Source organism: Toxotes jaculatrix, chromosome 18 (genome assembly GCF_017976425.1).
Source record: "Toxotes jaculatrix isolate fToxJac2 chromosome 18, fToxJac2.pri, whole genome shotgun sequence".
Taxonomy (NCBI): Eukaryota; Metazoa; Chordata; class Actinopteri; family Toxotidae; genus Toxotes; species Toxotes jaculatrix.
The window spans coordinates 9,473,645-9,495,670 of record NC_054411.1 but is presented as its reverse complement, the minus strand read 5'-3'; the positions used below and the strand labels follow the sequence as shown (position 1 = coordinate 9,495,670).

The 22,026-nt window shown below is 41.7% G+C and overlaps 1 protein-coding gene across 2 annotated transcripts in view; it reads right to left on the bottom strand.

The window, feature by feature from the left end:
• Positions 1-342: 342 nt before the first annotated feature.
• rnf213a (ring finger protein 213a) overlaps positions 343-22,026 on the bottom strand; it is a 29,521-nt gene continuing 7,837 nt past the window's right edge. For both annotated transcript variants that reach the window (XM_041063486.1, XM_041063487.1), the window contains 50 exons: positions 21,662-21,835; positions 21,358-21,510; positions 20,656-21,275; positions 20,247-20,406; positions 19,936-20,153; positions 19,477-19,614; positions 19,205-19,369; positions 17,664-18,951; positions 17,377-17,558; positions 17,104-17,259; positions 13,393-17,001; positions 13,173-13,297; positions 12,845-12,961; positions 12,593-12,717; positions 12,365-12,484; positions 12,214-12,275; positions 11,855-12,008; positions 11,626-11,767; positions 11,331-11,522; positions 11,067-11,197; positions 10,815-10,972; positions 10,508-10,714; positions 10,143-10,330; positions 9,892-10,012; positions 9,675-9,775; positions 9,392-9,574; positions 8,989-9,155; positions 8,783-8,885; positions 8,587-8,701; positions 8,274-8,481; positions 7,942-8,138; positions 7,721-7,843; positions 7,502-7,612; positions 7,010-7,252; positions 6,852-6,927; positions 6,701-6,735; positions 6,484-6,584; positions 6,216-6,372; positions 5,840-6,014; positions 5,284-5,378; positions 4,892-5,143; positions 4,232-4,364; positions 3,798-3,881; positions 3,512-3,692; positions 3,074-3,275; positions 2,887-2,964; positions 2,568-2,765; positions 2,235-2,324; positions 1,915-2,093; positions 343-1,135 (listed from right to left, as the gene is read on the bottom strand). In XM_041063486.1, coding sequence (XP_040919420.1) covers positions 979-1,135; positions 1,915-2,093; positions 2,235-2,324; positions 2,568-2,765; positions 2,887-2,964; positions 3,074-3,275; positions 3,512-3,692; positions 3,798-3,881; positions 4,232-4,364; positions 4,892-5,143; positions 5,284-5,378; positions 5,840-6,014; positions 6,216-6,372; positions 6,484-6,584; positions 6,701-6,735; positions 6,852-6,927; positions 7,010-7,252; positions 7,502-7,612; positions 7,721-7,843; positions 7,942-8,138; positions 8,274-8,481; positions 8,587-8,701; positions 8,783-8,885; positions 8,989-9,155; positions 9,392-9,574; positions 9,675-9,775; positions 9,892-10,012; positions 10,143-10,330; positions 10,508-10,714; positions 10,815-10,972; positions 11,067-11,197; positions 11,331-11,522; positions 11,626-11,767; positions 11,855-12,008; positions 12,214-12,275; positions 12,365-12,484; positions 12,593-12,717; positions 12,845-12,961; positions 13,173-13,297; positions 13,393-17,001; positions 17,104-17,259; positions 17,377-17,558; positions 17,664-18,951; positions 19,205-19,369; positions 19,477-19,614; positions 19,936-20,153; positions 20,247-20,406; positions 20,656-21,275; positions 21,358-21,510; positions 21,662-21,835 — 12,449 coding nt within the window. In that variant the 3' untranslated portion in view covers positions 343-978. The remainder of the gene's footprint in view (positions 1,136-1,914; positions 2,094-2,234; positions 2,325-2,567; positions 2,766-2,886; positions 2,965-3,073; positions 3,276-3,511; positions 3,693-3,797; positions 3,882-4,231; positions 4,365-4,891; positions 5,144-5,283; positions 5,379-5,839; positions 6,015-6,215; positions 6,373-6,483; positions 6,585-6,700; positions 6,736-6,851; positions 6,928-7,009; positions 7,253-7,501; positions 7,613-7,720; positions 7,844-7,941; positions 8,139-8,273; positions 8,482-8,586; positions 8,702-8,782; positions 8,886-8,988; positions 9,156-9,391; positions 9,575-9,674; positions 9,776-9,891; positions 10,013-10,142; positions 10,331-10,507; positions 10,715-10,814; positions 10,973-11,066; positions 11,198-11,330; positions 11,523-11,625; positions 11,768-11,854; positions 12,009-12,213; positions 12,276-12,364; positions 12,485-12,592; positions 12,718-12,844; positions 12,962-13,172; positions 13,298-13,392; positions 17,002-17,103; positions 17,260-17,376; positions 17,559-17,663; positions 18,952-19,204; positions 19,370-19,476; positions 19,615-19,935; positions 20,154-20,246; positions 20,407-20,655; positions 21,276-21,357; positions 21,511-21,661; positions 21,836-22,026) is intronic.

Sequence of the window (22,026 nt, the reverse complement as noted above, 5' to 3'; positions counted from 1 at the left end):
CAAAAGACCCAGTGAAACCTTAGCATGTCTCAGGATGGATCAATCTAAGTGCTTCACATCCTTATTTCACTACATAGTGCCAAACCCCTACTGAGCCTAAGGGAGGTCCGTAACTATGACAAGAGGATTTTGGACCAATCAGAGTCCAATTTGACTTGAGGAAATAATCCTGATTGTCTAGAGTGGAAGCTGGGAACCTTTACAAGACAGCAACATTTAACTACACTGTTATATTGTATTGACAAATAATCAGACAAATTAAGGTAGTATTATGAAAAGGTTAGGAGGGGCAGGAATATTTATGTATTATCTCATAATACACAAACCATGAACAAACAAAGATGATATTAATACTTTATTAAAAGAAATTTCTTTACCAAGCCCTCTGTGAATGTGCTGATCAAAGAAAAAGAAAATGAAATGACAAAAAAAAATCTAAACTGGAATGTAAAAGAAATTGTTGTATTGCCTTAGAACAAATCTAAAAAGTAGAAGAACGATACGATACAAAAAATTTATGGGACAAAACAATGTGATTTAGGTCAGTTATTCCACACTTTGTACCTGAGTAGAATTCTGATTTTTTTTCTGCCTTTTCAGACAGACAATTCACATTACAACAGAGTGCAAACAAAGAGACTTTTCAGGTGGAAGGAGTCTCTGTACATGCTGATGCTTAAGAAAATCGAAAATAATACAAAACAAGATAACCCAAAAAGAATAAATGAAATAAAAAGTTCACATCTTCATATAGGTGAGATTTAAACATGAACAATACTTTTATTATGTTGCATTACGAAGCTTAATATCAGTGCTCTTTATAAGGCACATCTCCTCTGCATAAATGCTCGTAAAGTACGGAACATATCACATATACATACCGCTTCAGTTTGTCAAGATTGTAAACATCATCTGAAGGATTTAATGATACCACATGAAGAAGGCAGAAAAAAAAAAATCAGCGCTTTCATCTCATCTTCACTGTCTCTGACCACGCTCCTGCTTGAAGGCGACGATGAACTTCCAGGCTTCAACATAATGGGACAGGCAGATCTCATCTGGGAAGATCTCTTGCACATCAGTGGGGATGTCAAGGTCTTTGTGTTCCATGTAAGACACCAGTGTGATTTTCAAGCTTTAAGAGAGAAATCATGCAATTTATATCAGTGATCTGACACTTATATTGATATTTACACACAAACACACACAAGCATACATATTACAGTGTCAGTTAAATACCTAGCTTTACTGCCATAAATAGCTATAGGATTAGATAGGATGATAAACACAGACCTGAGGCTGATGACTAGAGGTTGAATTGAGGAAATATTAACAGAAAACGCTGAGTTAATGGCCCTGTTACTTAAGACCACATTATTTGCTGAGTTATAGTGTTTGAACTTCATACCTTCAAAATTTTCTTTGTTTCAAAGCCTAATCAAAATAAATTTGTGTAAAATGTAATAAGAAAAAATTGTCTGTGAATTAGTGGGTTGTAGTACAACCCACTAACTTGTACTACAACCCACTAACTCCCTTATACAAACACTGACGAAACTTAAGTTCAGGTTTACTTGCATGCAACACACTAAATCCTGCCAAGGTGGCTTAAAGTGGGAATGGAAAAACATCCAGTTTGTTTTTACTTTGTGCAAAAATGCAACATGTCTGGAGTAATTTCTACCCTCCAAACTTTGTTTTGCAAACACATATTTTGTTACCTCTTTCATTTGAAAAGTATCTACTCTGATTAGAAAAAAACAAAAACAAAAAAAACTTTACTTCTCCTCTCTTTAATCACATTTTCCTTTTCTCTACATTTCAGAACTAAGTTTATCTCAAGCTGAAGACTTAACAATCATGTGCAAGGGTTAGTAAACTGCAAATAAATTAATAAATAGCATTTTATTTTACCCCCAGTCAGGCTTGTAGGTATCAATTGCGTTAGGCTTTTTAAGGACCAGCACCAGGAACTCGTGCATCTCCAGCAGGAAAGTGTCAGCACTGCTTTGAGAGAAGAAGCCAGTCAGGAGCCTGCGCTCTTCCTCACCCAGAGCCTGTCTGTACTGTTCTGAAACTCCCACAAATGGATCCTGAAAAACACAAAGAATGCATGGAGTAGGCCAAATAATAATAATAATAATAATAATAATAATAATAATAATAATAATAATAATAATAAATTTCCACATCTGTATCTGTACATCGGTAGCAGTGAGTGTGTGATGCCTTACCTTCTTGAGCCGAAGCATATTTTCTGACTTGAGTGAGGCCAGCAGCTGCCACAGTGCCACACAATGCCTTAGACAGCACATGCTCAAGGTCTGTAGATAAAACAGGGAGAACATTCATTTTTATCTTTCATTTAGTGCAGATTAAAAGACCCACACAAAAAGACCTTGTTGATTTAAATCCAATACTTAGGCAGTAAAATTGTGTTAAGGTAGCGCTAAATGTAAGGTAACAACAAAGTTGCTCTAAGAGGCACATTTGGCAAATTGTTTGTATAGCAAAGTAACAAACTGTCCAGACTGGTCATTCTGCAGACGTTACTCAGATGGGCTGACCTTGAGGATATGCGGAGCCATCTGGTTTCCCATCTGCAGAACCTCCTCCAGGTAGCAGGACAGCTGCATGTGAGGTTCTCCCCCAGTCATGGCAAGGAAACCGAGGGCCACTTCCAGTGTGGACAAGGCCTCACACACCTCACTGTAGGAATGCAGCTCACCAGCCACAGCAAACAGGATGAGAATCTGAAGAGGCTCCTGTTGAAACACAGACACAAGTCGTAGACACTCATGAGGGGACATATATACGGCAACGTGTTTGATATGTGATAAATGAATGGCAGTTCCAGTGAGCTACCTGTTCTATATCACAACTCACCTGCTTTACTTTTGCTTTTATATCCTTCAGGATAATCTCATAGTTGCGTTCATGTCTGTTCACAAGTGTTGGAATGCCCTGTGGTAAAGGAAAGGACAGAGCCATGAGGAAAACAGTGCCTTAACAATTTTGGACTCACTTTCGGGCAAAGCAACTGTACTTTTGCTCCTGCTTTTCATTTGCTCACATTGAGAGTGATAAGAGGTTTGCCCAGCAGGAAACGGGTCACAATCTGCTGCTGGATCTTGGGCAAGTCATACTCATGAAGGGTCTCCTGGCCTCTCTCGATGCTGTACTGGATGTTGGAGAGAACTAGGGGCATCATGTCCCTGTCCACCTCATACCGAATCACATGCAGGTCTGTCAGATCTGCAGGGCTCACTTTGTAGCTGGGGGAGGAATAAATAGACGATTCAACTAAGGTGGCAGTATAGCTAAAAACATAGATTGTTTTCACCCCTTTGTAGTTATGACTTGGTAATTAAAAAGTTATCTTTCAATTCTTTTAGCAATCTCTCAATTAAACCAGTACAAAAATGTACTATGCTTTTGGGGAAGAAGTTCACAAACTGTATTCTTACAGCCAAACGTGCAAGTGAGAAAAGTGTGGCATGAGCGCCCCCACCTGGTCTCCTCTCCAGTGTGTTTATCCACACAGTACACCAGGTCATTGTGCAGGGCGATGAGGTAGCTGACAAGAGCTGTCGAACACAGGCCTGGGCCTTGTCGCCGTGGTAACAGCACCCTGAAGTCAGTGTTGAGGTCCAGGTCCTTCTGGCAGAACTCAGCTGGAATCTTAATTTCACCTGGACAACAACATTTTAATCTAAGTTGCAGTAAATCACGAAGTTGGACAGGCCAGTGTTAGCGTAACAAAATGTGTTGTGTGTAGCGTTAGTGTTTGTATTTACCGTTGGTTGCCAGAGACACTCTGAGCTGATTCCAGGTTGTCAGGAAGATTTTGATGTATTTCTCATACCAGGTTTTCAGCGAAGCTGCACACATGAAGAAAATTTCCTTCAAAATGTACAAATGTCAACTACAGACAAGACTTGCACTACATTGGATAGACTGACCGTAACATTTTAACACATAGCTGTTCACATCAGTGGCTCGCACGTGTGGAAGAGATTTTCCTCTTTTAAGACTACTCAATCAATGTCTCTTTCCAGGCTAAAACTACTCACTCCTTGGCAGGCAGGTTTTTAAACTGTATGTTGCCAGCAATTTTACTATGACATTTCCGAGAAAGAGGTAATTGGGAGTTGAATGGAACTGTGCATCTCTTGTGTAAATGAGTCATACAATTGAAATAGTTGAGAACAACTGTAGACAGTGTCATTACCTGATTTCTGACTGAGGAGGAATTCAGAAATGGTGCCACAAGTCAGCTCAGCGATGTTTTGAAACTTCTTGACAAGATCCCTTTGGAGTGTGAGGATGTCAGGAAGGTGCTTCACCAGTCGGAGCTCTGCTTCCTTAAAAAAAAAAAAAAAATTACATATGTACAGAACCTTAAATAAACATAAAGAACACCTCTAAAACACAAAGTCAAGCACAGCAGGGGAATCACAGATCTGGAGTTTTCTTTTCACATAATCTCCAAAATAGTTCTTTTAGTATTTAATTTTAACACTAATCTTTTAAAGTTAGATAGGTTCTAAAGCCATTATGTATCCTATGCATCCTCTTTAAAATAGACTTCAAGTTGACGTACTAAAAAGTATGTCTCCTTTTTTTAAACCCAGTAGTGTTTTTGTTGACCATATTCAAATGTTGCAACACTGTGGCATTACTTTATTCTTTAGCTAGAATGAATGCAAATGGTATTGAGTAAAAGCAGCTATCTAAAAGAATAAACCTAGGGCCCTAATTGTACAATTACGCCATTATATTTGATTGGTACACTGGTTTAGGTGTAACCAAAATTTGCGATCAGCAGGACACAGGATTCTTTTGCTGTCATTTAAAAGTGGACGTGCATATTTGGTCACTGTTTTATTACCCTATGCAGAAATCTCCACAGTACAGGCACGGTGTCTTTGCCATCACTCTGCTCTACAATATGGGCGAGGGTCAGGAGAGACACTTTCTCCCTGCAGCTCCACACGGCAGAAGTATGGATCAGGGAATTTTGTGGAAGTGAGGCCAAGAAGAGCCGAGCATCGCCAAACATGAGCTTCATGATTGGATTGGCAGAGATGCGAGAGTCAGCCCGGATGAATGTGTTCACTTCCTTTAGCTGTCTGTCCAATTGCTGTGGAGGAGAAGATGACAGAAGAAAGCAATGTGTTATATGCAGATCTCTTACAAACAGGCAGAATTATTTGCTGAAATTAGACTATGTGCTTTATTTGTTCCCTTTTATAACAAATACATGGCAAACATAATTTCTACCTTCAGCTGAGGTATGATGATGGCATTGCTCACTTCCATCTCCCATCCATTTCTAGCCTCTTTGGTGGAGAGCTGATTGTCATAAGGAACAGGCCCTAAAAGGGGAGACCAGTTGAGTTTAACACTGGAAGGTAATCCAGTAAATCCAGCATTAGGCACATATTTTACAGCTGTTTGCTGTTTGTTTGGTCAGTTTTTACAGCTGAGTAAGAAATCCTTTGTTTGTTGACTTAAAACTACACCATATAATCTTACACCTTTATCACATTTCTTATTACACATAAATTGCAAACTGACGCCATACAATTTTTGACCACGAGAGGGCACACTTTCTCTTTCGTCTTCTTATGACACTGTCCAACAAGCTACAGTGAACAGAACATAAAATACACAGCAAAGTGTTCAGAGCAGACGCAGCTAATTAGCAAGAAAAACACCTGAATCACATAGATGGGCACTATTCAGATTCATATAGTTCTCCACATATTCACACAGCACACAATAGTTCTAAGGTGGTTTTTATGGTATCGCAGGTTTGTTGTAAGTTGTTCCTTACATTTTTGATGCTGGTGAGGTTCCAGGAGGCTGCTGATGAGCAGGTGAACAGCGCTGACCGTGTCGTCTGTCCCCTTGCCCAGAGATCTGATTAGATATTTCAGGTCCTCTTGCAGGTGAGCAAGAAGGAATGCTCGTGGTTCAGGGACTGGAGGCTTGATGATGGCAGAGATAGACTAGAAAAGCAAAAACACAGCGGATGACCAACTATAACCTGTACTCTTTAATGCCAACAGGAGGATATCAACAGTCCTCTGTCATTATAGTGAGATGGAGTCTGTTTTTAGCACACAAGTGATGTCTCCTGCAAGTTACCCTTCAACCAGTCAAGAAGACACTGCAGGGGAAAACTGTACTTATCATTTTTTCCAAGCTACCTGTGGGTCATTGCAGGCACCGATCAACATGGCCATGTGAGTGAGCATGCGCACAGCGGTGAACGGAAATGGGGAAAGGCTCTTTGTGTCCAGCATGTCTGGTTTATCCCTGCGACCTGGGTCACCGAGGATGTGGCCCATCTGGGTACGGTCACCCCTGTCAGAAGACAAAGCAAAAATAAATACAAACAATAATAAAATGTGCAATAATTAACACTCTTCTTTGTTATATTTTCCTTCCTGAATTGTAAACTTATAGGCCACATACTGCAAGGGAACAGCTTGAAATCCCTGCACAGGCATATGGTCCAATCCTCCAATCTCAACACCACAGTCCAAACAACGACTTTTTTCCATGGGCCGACCACACTAGAGAAAAGGAACAGGAGGCCAAAAAGCCATTAAAAATAAGAAAACAAAAAACAAAAAACAAAACGCCACAAAAAAGAGACTCTCAAGCTCATTACGAGTCAGACAGAACATACCTCTCCAATGGTGCAGAGGTGACGATTTGGACAATCTATGGTAAGAAAAAATCAGAAATGACTCTGAAGGTATTTGACATGACTGTATAGCATCTTCAACTGACATACTTCATATTACATGCAGAGTATAATTGTTTTGTTCATTACTTACAGTACCACTGCAACTGTCCCAGAGCTTGCTGAGCCACTGCTAACATATCCTCTGGCATGGTGGGCAAGAAGGCGGCCTGTACCAACATGCAAAGCATTCAGTTCACTTCAAAGAAAAAAAATCTGGCAACACTAAAAAGCACCTTACATTACACATACCTGCATGTTGGCAGGTGCCTTTGCCAGTTGCTGGAGGGGAGCTAAGATCCCCTGGTTCCCACAGAGCAAGACAGCAGAGAGGTGAATCGTTAAGTCCACCAACACACACTGGGCACTAGAAGCCCCCGGACGAACAGCCAACAGCCCAAGCTGGTTGGTCACCAGAGCCACAGCAAAGGCCTTCACCTCTGGGCTACCAAGGAATTTAGAGGTCTCGATGTAGGTCGTCAGGGCTTGTAGTTGCTGTAGACACAAAGATACATACATGCATACAAACACACACATATAGTTCACACTGCAGTTCTTCTTATTCTTATGTTTCATGTTTGTATATATTAGATGGTGCAGTTCATGGTCCCACTAAACAAACAACAGCAGAGTTTGCTAAGAGGAAGATAAAAACAGTTTCTTTGTGGTCATATACACACATGAATTCAAACAGGTGTAAACAAATAAGACAGATAATCACTGGGTTTTAGTGTAAGGACCTACCTCAGGCTTAGGATGGAAGCTAGCATTGGCTTCTCTGTAGAGAGTGGTGACTTCTCTGTACAGTGCCAACAGAAGATAAACTGTTTTCCACTGTGGCAAGCATCGGCAGCCCTACAAAGGCAAAGCAAAAGACCAACAAGACACCCATATAAACACCAATACAAAAACAAAGTCCAGACCAGATGGTGAGGTGCCAACAAAAAAGCAATGCAGCATTACCTCACAAGTCTCATCCAGTCCATCCACTTTGCTTTCCAACAACCCCCTTGCAAGGGCATTTCTGATAGTCTTGTAGTCTTCCCCACACACAAGATACTGGTCTATTTTGGTGGCTTCTTCACTCTGGGTGAAATGAAAATTGAGCCACAATAATTAATTAATTACGGACTTTGCTTTCATTTAGGCAGTGACACTGAAAATCACACTGTGGATTACTAAACCTCTTGCAGAGCTTCTTCAGGGAAGAGCCAGTGCATCTGATCCCCTTCGCGGAGTTTCATAACAAAATCCACTCCATGTTGGCTGCAGATCTTACGGATCAAGTAGACACGATACCAGTCGTTTCCACTGTGCTTGCACAAGTTCATCACACTGGTCAGGAAGGATGTGGTAAAACTGTGGCCACCTTTCTGGGACTCTGGTTTGAGATTAACAACAGAAAGAAGAATAATGTGGGAAAAATGAACACACTCTGAAAGACAAATTACAAATGTGTTGACACACGATGAGTTTATGTGAGAAACTAAAACTATGTTTGATCCCAGTTACACACCATTGGCTCTCAGTTTTCTCACGACGAGGCTAGCGGCCATGCCCAGGTCCATACGCACTCTGGCCACCTGCTGCAGGTACTCTACCGTGGCTGTTTCAGCAGACTGACCATGTGATTGCAGGTAGTCAGTCAGGAAGGCACTTTCATCTTGCAGACACACCTGCTGGTCTGCAATGGACCTGAACTGCAACCTCTCAAACATGGAATCCTAGAGAAATAAAAAAAGGTCATAATTGAAAACACCCAGTGAAAACAAGCTGTATTAAAATATAAAACAATGCAATCCACATTCAAATGTTGGACTCTTGTGTACCTCCAGACAGTTAATGTACAAGCAGTAGAGTTCAGTTTTGTCCGTGTGCTCCAAGATGTTGCTCTGCTCAACTGCCTCCAGATGGCTCTGCAGGTAACCTTTGACCTTATCAAAGCTTGAAAAACAGCACAATTTATTAAAAACTGAGAAACGCAGCTAAAAATGTTAAAAGCGTAGAGCAACCGTAGGGCCTCACCTGTACTTCAGCAGGAGTTTGAGTACTACTGACCGAATCACTGGATTTTTATCCACGGAGTCATCAAATGGAGAGAGCACCTTTGTCAGAATTTGTCGATTACCTGCCAAAAAAAAAAAACAAAAAGAGATGATGAACTGACAAAATATCTGAGACATGGCTGTGTATATAGACACACGTGACCGGGGCTTAGAAGAGTGTCCTACCTCCAAGAATGGGAACAGTGTTGGCCTCCACCATGAGAAATGACAGCAAATGAAGTATGACAGCTGAACAGGGGGGAGAGTTGTCCTTGAAACACACCGTAGACACAAGGTCTATGAAGAAATCATTGCACTGCTTCCTGAATTGAGCATGTTGGCCAATGAGGATCCTACACAAAAAAAGAAACAAACAAAAAAACACCCACAAAAGTTATAGGTTTTATTACAGGTTCTCACAGCAGGAGGTTATCTAGATCCTATCAAGGAACTGATAGCAGCACACGGTATATCAAATTATAGTACACACAAATATGTGCGTGTGGAGACCACATCATTTTTTTTACCTTTTATAACAGACCAAATTAAAATGAGTTTATTTTGTTTTAATCCACATGCAATTACTAACTTTATGGAATCTGAAGGAACCATGGAGAAGTCGTCTTCAACTGGCTGCATGCAGAGCGGACAGTACATCTGACCGGGGCCCAACCATCGTTTGATACAGGCCACACAGTAGATGTGTTCACATGGGAGGCAGAGCGGATCTTGGGGGTCTCCCATACACACTGGGCACATTGTGAGACCAAACCTAAACAAAATATAAACAAGCGGTGAAGACCTAGGGTGGAGGCAAAGTGCAACAGCAGAGATTCTGATAAAATGCAGAAGTTAGAAAACTGCATTTCTACCTGAATATGCATTCAACAGCTCCATCTTTGCAGGTTTTGAGCAAACCAATAACGGCTTCAAATGACTGCTGAGTTTTGAGGTCTGAATTTTTTTCCAGTATCTTGAAGGGGGAGCAGAGGCAATACATTTTATTATGCATGGAGGCAGTTTTATGACAATTCACAGAATTCATCTTGTGAAAATGCAGTACACTTAGTGCAAAGAACCCAGACCAACCTGGCTAAGTCCTTTCGTATGCTCCAAAACTAGAGGTGCCAGCTTCTTCTCCACCTCCTCAATGCCAAACAAAATGTGCTCCACAAATAGAGAGAGAGAAAATATCCGATTCCATCCAGCTCTAAGAACAAAGAAAGACAAACAACCAAGTCAATACAGCTAGCATTTAATGGCCATCTAAAAATGACCTAGAAACCTCATCTTCAGCACAATTTGGAAAATCTGGGAAAAGTTGAACAAAGTTTACTTACTGGACCCTGCATACAATTGTCTTGCTCCTCTCTCCATAGCGTCTTACGCTGTCCTCTGAGCAGATCAACTCAATGGGAACCTGGAGTTTTTTTACCTTCTTGAGCCAGGCTTCTCTTTGGGCATCTGTGTCCAGGACTCCAGGCTCAAGGTACTCCACACACGCAAAAGCAGCATACACATCGAATACCTTGGAAACAAAGGGAATATGACCAATACACACCACTAAAGGGGTAGCATAAATAATTAATCACTAAACAATTTAATCTTGAAGTCAAAACCACACATTTCAAATTCAAAAACTTTGGGAAAAGAAAAAGTTGAAAAAGTATTATTTATAATTCTAAAATAGTCTTAAGAGGCTCACCAGTTCGACCTCGTCTCTGTCATGAGGATTCCTTATGAGGTCCTGGGTCACCTGCGGCTCAATGCAGATCATCCTGGAGAGGTTCTGCAGCCGGTTTTTGAACTCATGATAAGCAGCATGGACCCATGGAAGAGATGCCACTTTTTCAGTGTGATCGAGCCGCAACCGCAGCTCATTGACACAACAATTCAAGGCACGACATAGGAGCTGGAAAAGCAGATAATGTGCATTAGTATATAAATGCACACATCATCAGACAGTTATGGCTTTTAAATTTAAGGACTTCTAGTATTATAAAAAAAACTACCTGCAGATCTTCCTGACATGTCACGTTCATTGTCATGGAGATAAAATCCTGAATGTAGCGGTGAAAAAACTCTGTCTGCATCTCTGGGTCTGCTTTTGCAATGTATCGTCCCAGCGGTGTCTTCCAAAAGAACTCATCAAACTCTCGTTGAGTGTGACCTAACAGATACATGAATTCAGAGTAAGAGCAAAAAGGCTCAACACTCACTAGTGGCATATCAGTTATGGACAGTACTTGATAACAGGCCATTACCTTCATGTTGAAGCGCATGAACCCAGAGTTCCTCCAGGTAGTCCTTGATCCTCCAGCTGAAGGGCATGCTACAGCTCATGTTCTTGTTGTGGGCAATGTAATTTTGTACAAGGATTGTTCTTTGCTCAGAGCTGTGGCAAAAGAAGAGTAAAGAGAACAGAAGGCAAAAAGTTTAAATATGCAAATATGCAAAGTCACCAATATTATAAATTTGATTAGTAAGAAGAGTATCCTTTATGCAAAATACAATATTCCATGACTTACATGTGGTCCAGTGTCAGGTGTGGGATCTCTAGAAGCTTATCATTACTGAAGATATCCAACCACAGCCTCTTAACAGATTCACCGCAGTCTCTGTCTAGCAGGATATCCAAGTTTCCATCGCGGTCAATGACTGAAACCAGTTGTGCCAAGAGGGGGACAACCACAGCTTGAACACGCTTCCACAAGGTGTGCCTGTCATGATCCCAAAGAAGGTTAAGAGTGCTGTCCAAAAACATAGAACCATATCTTTAAAGGAAAAAGTCAAAATTTTGTTTTCTGTGGCTGAAGCGCTCACCGGAAGGTGCCTCCTTCTTGCAAGGCATCAATGTTTGAGGCCTCCTTAATGACCCAGTTGCTTTTGATGGATGAGAGGATGTTTCCATCATGCATCACCAGCAATGAGTGAAGATGATTTTTCACAGTTTGTAGAAATTCACCTGACAAGAGTTCAATAACATGATGAGCAACGCAAATGCTGTAAAAGAAAGTTAAAACCTTATACTGAAAAAAGCTATTGTCAGTACCTTTTATTTCATCATTGTCGCTGAGGAGAGTCAGTAGGATCTCAACTCTCCGAGTACTGCGGAGGCCACTTTCCACCTGGTCCCTCAGCATGCCCACGGCACTTTGTACACAGCTCCGCAGCAATGCTGTAGTGTCCAGAACATTGTCCTGGCCCTGCAACAGGAGGACACGCTGGTCAAAAATAGTCTCATGAGTAACCCAGAATTAAATGGCATGTCGTTGTTGTCAAACAACAGTGTGCGCAGTACAAGCTTTTCTCACAAACTGATGCATATTTGTCCAGTGTTATAAATTTCTGTTTAAGAAAAAAAAATGTGTTTAACCCACAACAGAAAATGTTTGAAATATATGTACTCACACTTTCCTCTAACTCTGCTTCCTCCTGTTTATCCTCTGTGTACATATCATCCACCTCCATGGCTGTGCAAAAGAAAATTGTAATTTAATGCCATACGTGGTTTTACTGTGACGAAACTGTATGTAGAGGATATTACTCATCAACCACTTACCCTCAGGCTGACTCCTTGTTTCAAACATTTGACTGATTGTCATGTTTTGCAAGGCTTTGATGTCTGAAACAATGTCTTTTGACCGTCTGAGGTCATCAATGTGAACTGATCTCCAGGGTCCTGTATATATCAAAATATCTCAGATTATCCTATATTTTTCAAACAATGTGACAAAAAAAAAATTGTAACAAAGATTTTAAAGAATTTCACAAGTTGTATTAGCCTTACCTCCATGAAAGCCAACGTAGGAAGTACCCCCTTCCATTCTTGGTAGTCTGGTGATGAAGTAGACAAACGCCTTGCTTCCCATGCTCTCCTGAGTTATTTTGTTGATTTCATTTATGGAGGAGTACCTAAAAATGAACATTGAGCAAAACTCAATATGGCAAAACCATATGTTGGTGCACACCCAAAAGAGAGGAAATATCAGAAACACTTTATTGCCAGGTATTTTACACATACAAGGAGTGTTGGACCTACTTTGCAGATGCAATAAGATTGGCACTGTGAGAGGTTTCATCAAAATCACACTGAATGATGAGGATCTTGTTGCGGGGTCCAGTGTAACCGTCTCCATTTTCAGCAGTGAGGAAATTCCTACAAGAAAACAGGGATTGGATCTTTAGACAAAGATCATTCTTAAAAATCACAGGAGTTTCATATTCTAACAAGGCTAATAATTCATCAATGTTTATTAAACATACAAGATAATAGTAAATGATTATTGATAATACTAACAAATCTGAGATTAATGGGTCATAATTGTTATGAAGTATAAAATGATACAATCCACAATATCTAAACAAACCTGATCTTCTTCAGGAAGGAGTGCTCTGTGTCAAACTGCTGGAGTGAGAGAAGCTCAACACTATGCAACATTTGCTGCAGTGGTTCCAAGTCAGATGCTGTCAAAAGTCTGGAGAATGTTGTCACCTGTGGTTTAAAATAATAATTAATGAGACCCTAAAAAGGACTTACAGCTGAAGGATATTTCCAAATGTGGTACTGTATGACAACTTTAGAGGTACCTCTGTGAAGGAGGCGCTGCAATCTGGTTCCTGCCTTGTGTGAGCAAGTATGTAGTCAGCCAAACAGCTGTTATTCTGCTCTTCAAAGTACACCCTGGCCAGATGTTCACTCTCCACTTTGGGAAGGCTTGTGCAGTCCAACCGCACCACTGAGTCCGGTGTAGCACATTTGAGCAGTATGAGTTTGGCTTCGTCAAGTAATCTCCTCTCAGGATCTGAAATTTCCAAGCTGTCCTTTTGTTTCTCTATTACTTGAAGAATTACAGAAGCACACGTGTCTGAGTGGTAGCCAATGAAGACGTCTGGGGGTTGGTACTTGTACGCCTGAGCCACTGCTAGGTGTTGACTGCTGAGAGACACAAAAAGTCGCACCCAATTCTCCAATTCATCCACCATCCTCTTCTGCTCAGCTTTGAGGACATTGTGGATGTCCAGGTAGTGTTTCTCCAGCCTGTTGATCAGAGGTATTGGGAACTGTTTGTAGACCACCTCTCTTTCCTCAATGACAATTAGCCGAAAGTCTTCATGCACCCTGCATTTCACACGGTGGGTTCCCAGTCCAAGGTCAACATACTTCTGTCCTCCCAGGCAGACATAGTACTGGTTGAGAGCATCGTAGAGACTTTCATAGAGGTTCTGCAAGTTAAGGAGGACAACTGTTTGACCTGTCTCCATGCAGATCTTTACTCTGTTAATGTTGCGACAAATTTGGGTATACTCTTGGTCTTTTGGGAAGCTGGATCCAAAGATTATTTCTGGTTGAACAGTTTCTGAAAAGAAGGTCTGCTGCAGGATCTGTAGGGCTGCATAGTTTTTTGTTAACACCAGCAAGTACCGACATTCTTCTTCCTGTCCAACTGCCTGAATGTTTTCTCTCACAAACTCAATGGCACTGATGTTCTCCAGGTTGGGTGCAATCTGTAGTCTTTTGGTAAACACAGTAACTGCATCCACATCATCCTTGCCACTGAAATTTCTCAACACTGCCTTTGCAGTTTCCTCTGCTGTGGGCTTCCGCTGAGAAGACTTGGCAACTGCAAAAATCATCTTAATCAAGCTGTAATAGTCACGTAGGCCGAAAAATCCTTTGCCTTGTTTGCGGCAGATGTTCAAGTAGGCTCGTGCAAAGGGCTGGAAGAAATCTCTGACCTTTTCCAAAACCATTGCATCAGATGAGCATATGCCTTTGGCACTCTCGATCAGTTCCCTCTCATCGGGGTCACCGCGGGAGACAAAAATGCCTCTGTTCATCTTTGCAGGATCTAAAGCCCAGTTGGAGATACCAATAAATCCAACCTTTTTGTGTGGCAGCGGCTCATCATCAATGCATCCCTCTTCTAGCAGTGGGTGAAGGGTTTTCAGTGGCATCTTTGGAGAGTCCTCAGCCAGTCCAATCTCATCAAGAACTACAACTGAAATGTACTCATCCAGATTCTTTCCTTCCTGAAAGCGTCCGCATTGCTTGAATGTATTAATGATGCCTTCTGGTGTTGAGTGAGGGCTGCACTGGAAGGACACCAAATGGATCTGTTTCAGTCTTTTGTAGAGGTCAGAATGAGAAGCTTGGCCCTGCATTGCATCTGCCACCAGAGTTTTAGACAGAGATTTTGAACTTCCAGGTTTTCCAACTAAGAACAGGGGGATTCTTAGCTCAATGCAGAGAACCATCATGAAGACATTCTCTTTGAGAGCACTGTTTCTTGCAATAGTATCCCCCATTGGCACGCCACTCAAAAGTAAATCCTGCATGAGTGAGATTTCCTGCATTACTCTTGCTGGGCTGTATGCTGCTGGTAGACTTTTGCTGATTTTCTGTCTGTATTTATCCTTGTTTTCTAGGCAGGCATGGTAGCACACTCCAATTGCCATGATGAGAGACCAGAGAACAGGGTCCCTGACCTCGGACTGCCTGTGATGTCTTTCATTTTTGTCTGCATTTTGTTTGCTCTCAAACTCTTCAAGATCTGTGAAAAATGTGACGTGGTGAACATAGAACCAAACAAAGGCCTGCATACAGCGTTCTACATCTCTCAGGCTGACAAAGCTGCATTCGTCGTTTCTTGTCCTCATATACTTCTGAGAGGCTGAAAGGACATCAGTGATCTGCTTGATGTAACTTTGATCAATTTCTTTGTTTTCCACCACTCTTTGCACAATCTGCTGGATGTATATTTTCTCTGTGTGATCATTTAACTGCCCAAAGTCCCACACCAGAGGGATCATGCTTGGTGGCAATGCTTGAACTCTGTACACTAGCTGGCGGAGAGGGATAGATCCAAGCTTTTCATCTGTCTCTTCAGACTGTACTCTGTAACCAAGGCCAGCAGATTCTAACCTCTGAATCATCTCATCTGTGTGCTTTCGATAAGGATTGCATGCTGCAATAATCTGCAGTCCACAGTGGGGTATCAAACTTTCTCCCTTGACTGTCTTGTCACAGAGGATCTCCTTGATACTGCTGATGGCCTCGGTAGTGTTGGCCTCATCAAAGAAGAGAACAGAGTCAAATCCATAGTCTTGCTTGTTAATAGAAGCAATGTCTTCTGCCTCTCTGACTTTGTTGTAAATCATCTCCGAAGTTGTCCCTCCGTGCACTTTGACCAGCTTCATGTTCTGAGAAGCCACTCCACTCCTCCGCAGCTCGCAAAGGAATTTGATGAGTCTGGTCTTACCACACCCTGTCTCGCCCATGATAATGACAGGGATACCACACCTGAACCGCATATGGATTGCCAGCATCTTCAGTATGTTGTCAGTTGTAAGCTCATATGTTTCATCAGGGTCAAGAGGCCACTGTATACCAAGAACATTGCAGATTCGCTCTATTTTCTCCCCCCTTGGTAGGTGATCAAAGTCGATGTTGAAAGGGACTCTCTGTAGCATTAGGCCTTCATACAATGCCCTTGTCATGACATCCTTTTTAATCACCCTTCCGGAGGTAGGCTCAATGGCATCGACAGAGTTGTGTTCATTGGGCTGAAGATGGAAACCAATGAAGGTCATGGACACATGGTCATCATTAAAGAAGATATATGGATGTGGTTCTGTTTCCCATCTCTTTCTGATCAGAAAAGGAGCCAAGTCTTCATCTCTGATACCAGTCAGGTCCATCTGCGGCCTGCCAGAACTCTGATCAGAGATGCTGAGTGACGGAGTGGCAAAGTCCTTTGCCATCAGAATCATGAAGTCCACCACAAACGTTTTGAATCCAGTTAGCGTGTCTCCAGTGAAAGTGGAATCACAAAAAACAGATGTCTCACAGTCTTGCAGCTGAAGGTTAAGGAACCATGCAAAATTTCTCAGTTCTGCCCAGGATGGGTCCATTATACCACAGTACATGAGAAGCATCTGAAGACATTCCACGTGTGACCCTTCAATACCATGATATGTGAACACATCAAGATCAACATGGTTATGAAACCGTGTGAGATACTGATATGGCCGCTGAAAGGCTGCACTCCTGAATTCTCCATCATCCATCAATGGGTCATCAGCACTCACAATAGTAGGATCTTCTTGCTTTCTCATCTCTAGCATTAGCACCTCTTTGGGTGGGCGGCAGAAAACATTTGGGAACACGTCTATGAATGTGCTGTTCACAGTTTGAGCCTATGAGAAAAAAAGACAAGAAAAGATACCCGGAGCTCAGCAAAGGTTTATAATCAGATGACAAATGAGTAGTGTAAGTGCAAAACTTGTAAGAATTCTTACCTGCCGTGAAGCACTTCTGGTTGACTTGAGAGTTGGCTCTAAAATCTCCATGACGTACAGATGCTTGTTGCTGCACTTCCACATCTTTCCCTCAGAATCCATCAAATAGCGCAGAATCAACAGTTTGAAAAGAAACTCATGGAGGCCTTTCTGCACCTTTTTACACACCAAAAACACAATCCATTAACACTATATGTAAGTTGTCCAAACTCAATAAAAAGGGTATTTTACTCTAAACATAAAGCTAAACATTAACCTAAGACTCATTATTACCGAAGATGTGATGTCGAAATGGAACATAGTGAGTTCTTGAGTCTCGGGGCTCTCCAACAGAGATTGAAGGACGACATTCTCATCAACATTAGGTTCAATCAAGCGAATGCACTTCATCCCTGATGGCTTTTTGGTTGAGTGCTTCAGTTTTTCATACAGCCTCTTGATGTAGAGAGATTTACCTGCAATTTAAAAAAAAAAAGCCATTATGGCACATCTCAATAAGCTTACGAGACACCGTTAGTGGAATCAGTTAATTTGAATTAGATTATTGCATATATACACACCAACACCAGCCCTTTTGGATGACACGACACCAACACACAGTCGGTCTCTGAATGCAGCTGCAGCACTGCACTGCTCTGCTGGGACAACATAGTGTTTGTGGAGGTACCTCTGGATCCTCGCCAGTGGTTCCTGGGGAACCATGTGCAATCTGTACTGGCTGAAGGCTGATGGAAGGTAAGCATGCTCTCTTTCCGAGCTGCAGATGATAACAAATCTGTAGTCCTTCTTGCTCTGCATTTGCATTCGCTTGAAAAAGTTCTCAAGTTTAGAGCTCACATCATAGGTGAGCAGATCTCCATATAGGAGACAGTATATTTTCTGTCCCCTATAGCCTGTGCTGAGACAGCGCCTGAGGAATAGCTCCACCTGTTCATATGGCGTTGAGGAGTTGCACAGGAGGACTTCATCATAGGTGGGAAGTGTCTCGATTTCACTACTCATGTAAATGGAGATGCAAGATGTCAGGACCTCATCGTGCGGGCAAATGATGAGGTTGGGATTTCCAGTGGTCAGGCCTTGAGGCAGCTGCCTCCATATTAAATTCCCATTGTTATCATCAGAAATGTCTGCTTCACTATCATCTTCTTCACTACCGTCTGTTCTGTTAGCCAGCAGTTCCAACAGTCGTCCAAGACTTATTATATCAAGAATGTGGGGGAGAAAATTCTTCATGTCTTGCATGTAAGCATTCCATATCAGATCAAATTTTTGCAAACCATTTGTTTGTTCCACAAGATTTGGCAGGGGATCCAGTTCGCTGGTGAAGTCTGGGTCTCCTTGCTCATTTCTTCGCACCACAACAAAAGTCTGAAACTCAATGTCTTCATTTCGCTCTTGTGGTTTGGTGAGGATCTCATACTGGCGTGCATGCCATGCTTGCCTTAAGTCTGAGGATGTGCAATTTGGCCTGACAAAAGACAGCATCATGAGAGCTTGGTCCTCCACATTGGTCACATTTTGCTGTGTCAGGTTACTGCACAGGTAGACAATCTGCTCGGCTGTATAGTAGTTCAGATAGTAATGTTGGGATCTCTGTTTGTCTACAAAATCCATCCAGTAGTCCAGGCATTTCTCCATTTTCCTGCAAAGGTCAGGGAGTTGCTCCTCTATGCTGCCCTCCACGATGACAGCACTGAGAACACTGCCCAGGTTGAAGTCCATTATTATGCTAGGTTCCTTGCTTGTCAAGCAGCAGTTGATTTGCGCTTCCCAGCATCTGAACAGAGGATTCCCAGCAGCATAGAGGGCAATGAATGCCTCAGCTAGTCTTTGAACACTGGCAAAAACCTGAAAAATAAATAAAAAGCCCAGTCTGTATCAGATGCAACTACTTATACATTTTCGTATTTCAGTATATTTAGAAAACCGATTAACATTCAGAGCTATAAAACTATGTACAAAATATTTCTTATCATTATAGCAATTATTATCAGTAATACATGTAACAATAGTGGCAGAAGGAGTGATGTTCTTAGTAGCAGCATTTCAGCCTCCATGCTGCACAGTGTTATTCAAATAAAAGGGAAACATTTCAATATACCTCTGAAAAGTGATCAACTTCATTCTTTCCTTGATCCCCTTTCCCAGACATAAGCATGAGTTTGTTCTGCAGCTCCCGGAGGTCCTCGAGAGAATAGCAGCGCATCTGCTGACCCTCTTCATGCTCCTCTGGAATCTGCAGCTTCAGGGCAGTGTCAAGACTCAACTAGATTGAAAAACAGGAACGCAGATTTTGAAGGAACTTCGTTCTCAGCGTTAACCTCTATGCTGAATGGCCATAGTGATGCCATTATCTCTAATTTTGTTATTTACCATTTTTACACCTTGTGCGCTGATGAGGTAGATACCCTTGTTGTTGATGGTTGATGCTAACGAGAGAGACGACAGCTCCACTGACCCATGACTGTCCTTCACGGTCTTCAGCCATTCCAAATGACGTGCACTGTCCCGCTACAAGAGAGGATACTATTTTTAAATGTGCTGTGTAACATTCATTTTCTGTTTAATAACATTAGGGCTAAACCTAAGTACCCTGACTGCACAGTATGATACTGACAGTTTGTTTTATCTATTATCAAAGAATTCAGGATCATCATCATATCAAAGGCTGGAATATATTTATATTTCATTTTTTTCAGTTATTTTCACATATGTTCTATTGCTGCCTCCAAATGTACAAATACTTTCAACTCTTTTTTAACTTTATTTATCAGTAAATTTATGTTGTAGAAGTAGTAGTAGATGCAGTAGTTTTGCAAGGCATCCTCTTACCAGTTTTTTCGGTAGGTTGCTGTCATTCTCCAAAGCCCTCCAGAGCTTCTCAAGCACTTCTTTGAAGGCAGGAAAACCAGAGTCTGGTTTGAGCTCATAAAGCACTGAAGAGTAGCCAAGGACCGCATCATGGAAGCAAGCGACACGATCCACTTCCATGTCATTCTCTCCCGCAGAGATGGAAGCCAGGTCAACGAACACCTTCAACTCATTGATATCTAAAAAACATTAATAACATGTCTAAACTAATTTGCTTGAACAAGTATTATAATTAATTTTATGTTGTGACTAGAATGGATAGCTATTTTTACCTTCAAGTGCATCCTTCACCCATTTTACAAAGTGTCCTCTGAGTCCCAGCTCCTTCAGGCACAGTCTGCGGGGCTCAGTGATGTCCACCAGAACCTTCTTTGCCTGCATCAAGTCATTGTCAATCCGACTGAGCTGCTCTTTTTGAAAGTCTGCTTCACTCTGAGAGAGGGAAGTCAAGAGTTGACATAACTCAGAGCCATTCATCACCTCCTCATCATCATCATTTGTAAGAGACAGTATTATTATCATTTCTGTGCTGTTGTTATCAGGACATTCTCTCTGTACACATTTCAAACACAGTAACGTAAAATAACTGGTGCGCAGCAGAAGGTTTGTAGCCTGGTAGAGTTTCACTTGAGTTTTGGATATATACAATACAAAGTACAAAGTTCAAACAAGGTTACTCACAGCTTCTGTGAGAGTCTTCAGAACCCTGAAGTCCCCCTTAAGACCAAGTGTCTCTTTGACCATCATGATGATTTGAGCTGAAGCCACAGCTAGATGAAGCTCATGATACTGCTCGATCTGTTGAACCCTGCTGTGGATCCACTGTTTGTCGTTTGATTTATCAACTCTGCACATGATGTCCAGGTCCTGTGCAAGCTCTTCATACTTGCCCCTGTACACTTTGAAGAGCTGGTTGACCTCTTCAAGCCTTATACTGCCGTTCTTCAGACAGGTGTAGATGTTTTTGTAATCATCATAGCAATGCACGAAAATGTCATTGTGTATAGTTTCCGGTGTTGCCATAATGTCCACTACTTCTTGTTCATCAGGATCGTCTTCTTCCATTTCTTCAGTGGCTAGGAGTTTGGCACGTTGCTCCCAACACACTTTGAATATATAACTGTCTTTGAAGGTGTACAGGACCTCTGCCATTTCTCTGATTTCTTCATCCAGATTGAAGTAGGTGACAACACCAGACATCTGAGAGGGCATTTGATCAAACTGATGAACCTCCATGAAATGGTTCAGGGGCATGATCTCAATGTTGACCTTTTGTCTCTCTTCCATGTCGGCAACATCAACTATCATAGGAATTGAATGAGCAGATGTTAAATTTGTGGCAACATTTGGATAAAACCAAACAGAATGATACAACCACCATACCTGTCATATGTTCCTTAAGTTTGTGGCTCATTGTTAAGAAGATTTCCACAAGCTCCTTCTCATGGTACACAGCTTTCACTTCATCTTGTCTCCACTGTAACAGCCTCCTCATTTTGGCATTATCTTTGTATTGCTCATTCTCAGAGAGGCAATCTGTCAATATCAAATGACACACACAAAGCTAAATATGTCCACGAGGCCAGTGCACACTATCATATACGATCAGCATCTTCTGGGGTTACTCTTTATTAAATGCTGGACAAATTTCTTGAGAACTGTTTGATGACAATCAAACTGTTATTACCAATTTTGAGCAGTTTTAAGAAGGCGTCTCTCCTCTTCATAATGATATTGAGCAGGCTGATCTTAATATCTCCTTGGACCAGTTGATGGCGGATGGCTGTGAAGGATGAAATGGCTATAGCAAGCCTGTCCCTGGCATCTAGAGAGAGATTCTCAAACAGCTTTTCTTCTCCGCCTGCAATGACAGAAATTACAGGTCAGTGTCTTATCTAAAACAACAGCAGTGCTTACTTTGCTTGACTTCTGCCATAAAGTCATAAACTGAGGCCTCTTAGAAGTTGTTTGCTCCTATAAATTTGAGATCATGGCAGGGTGTCACTCTTTTTTCCACTATCACCTTCTACCTCCCCACCCTACAGAATTTTT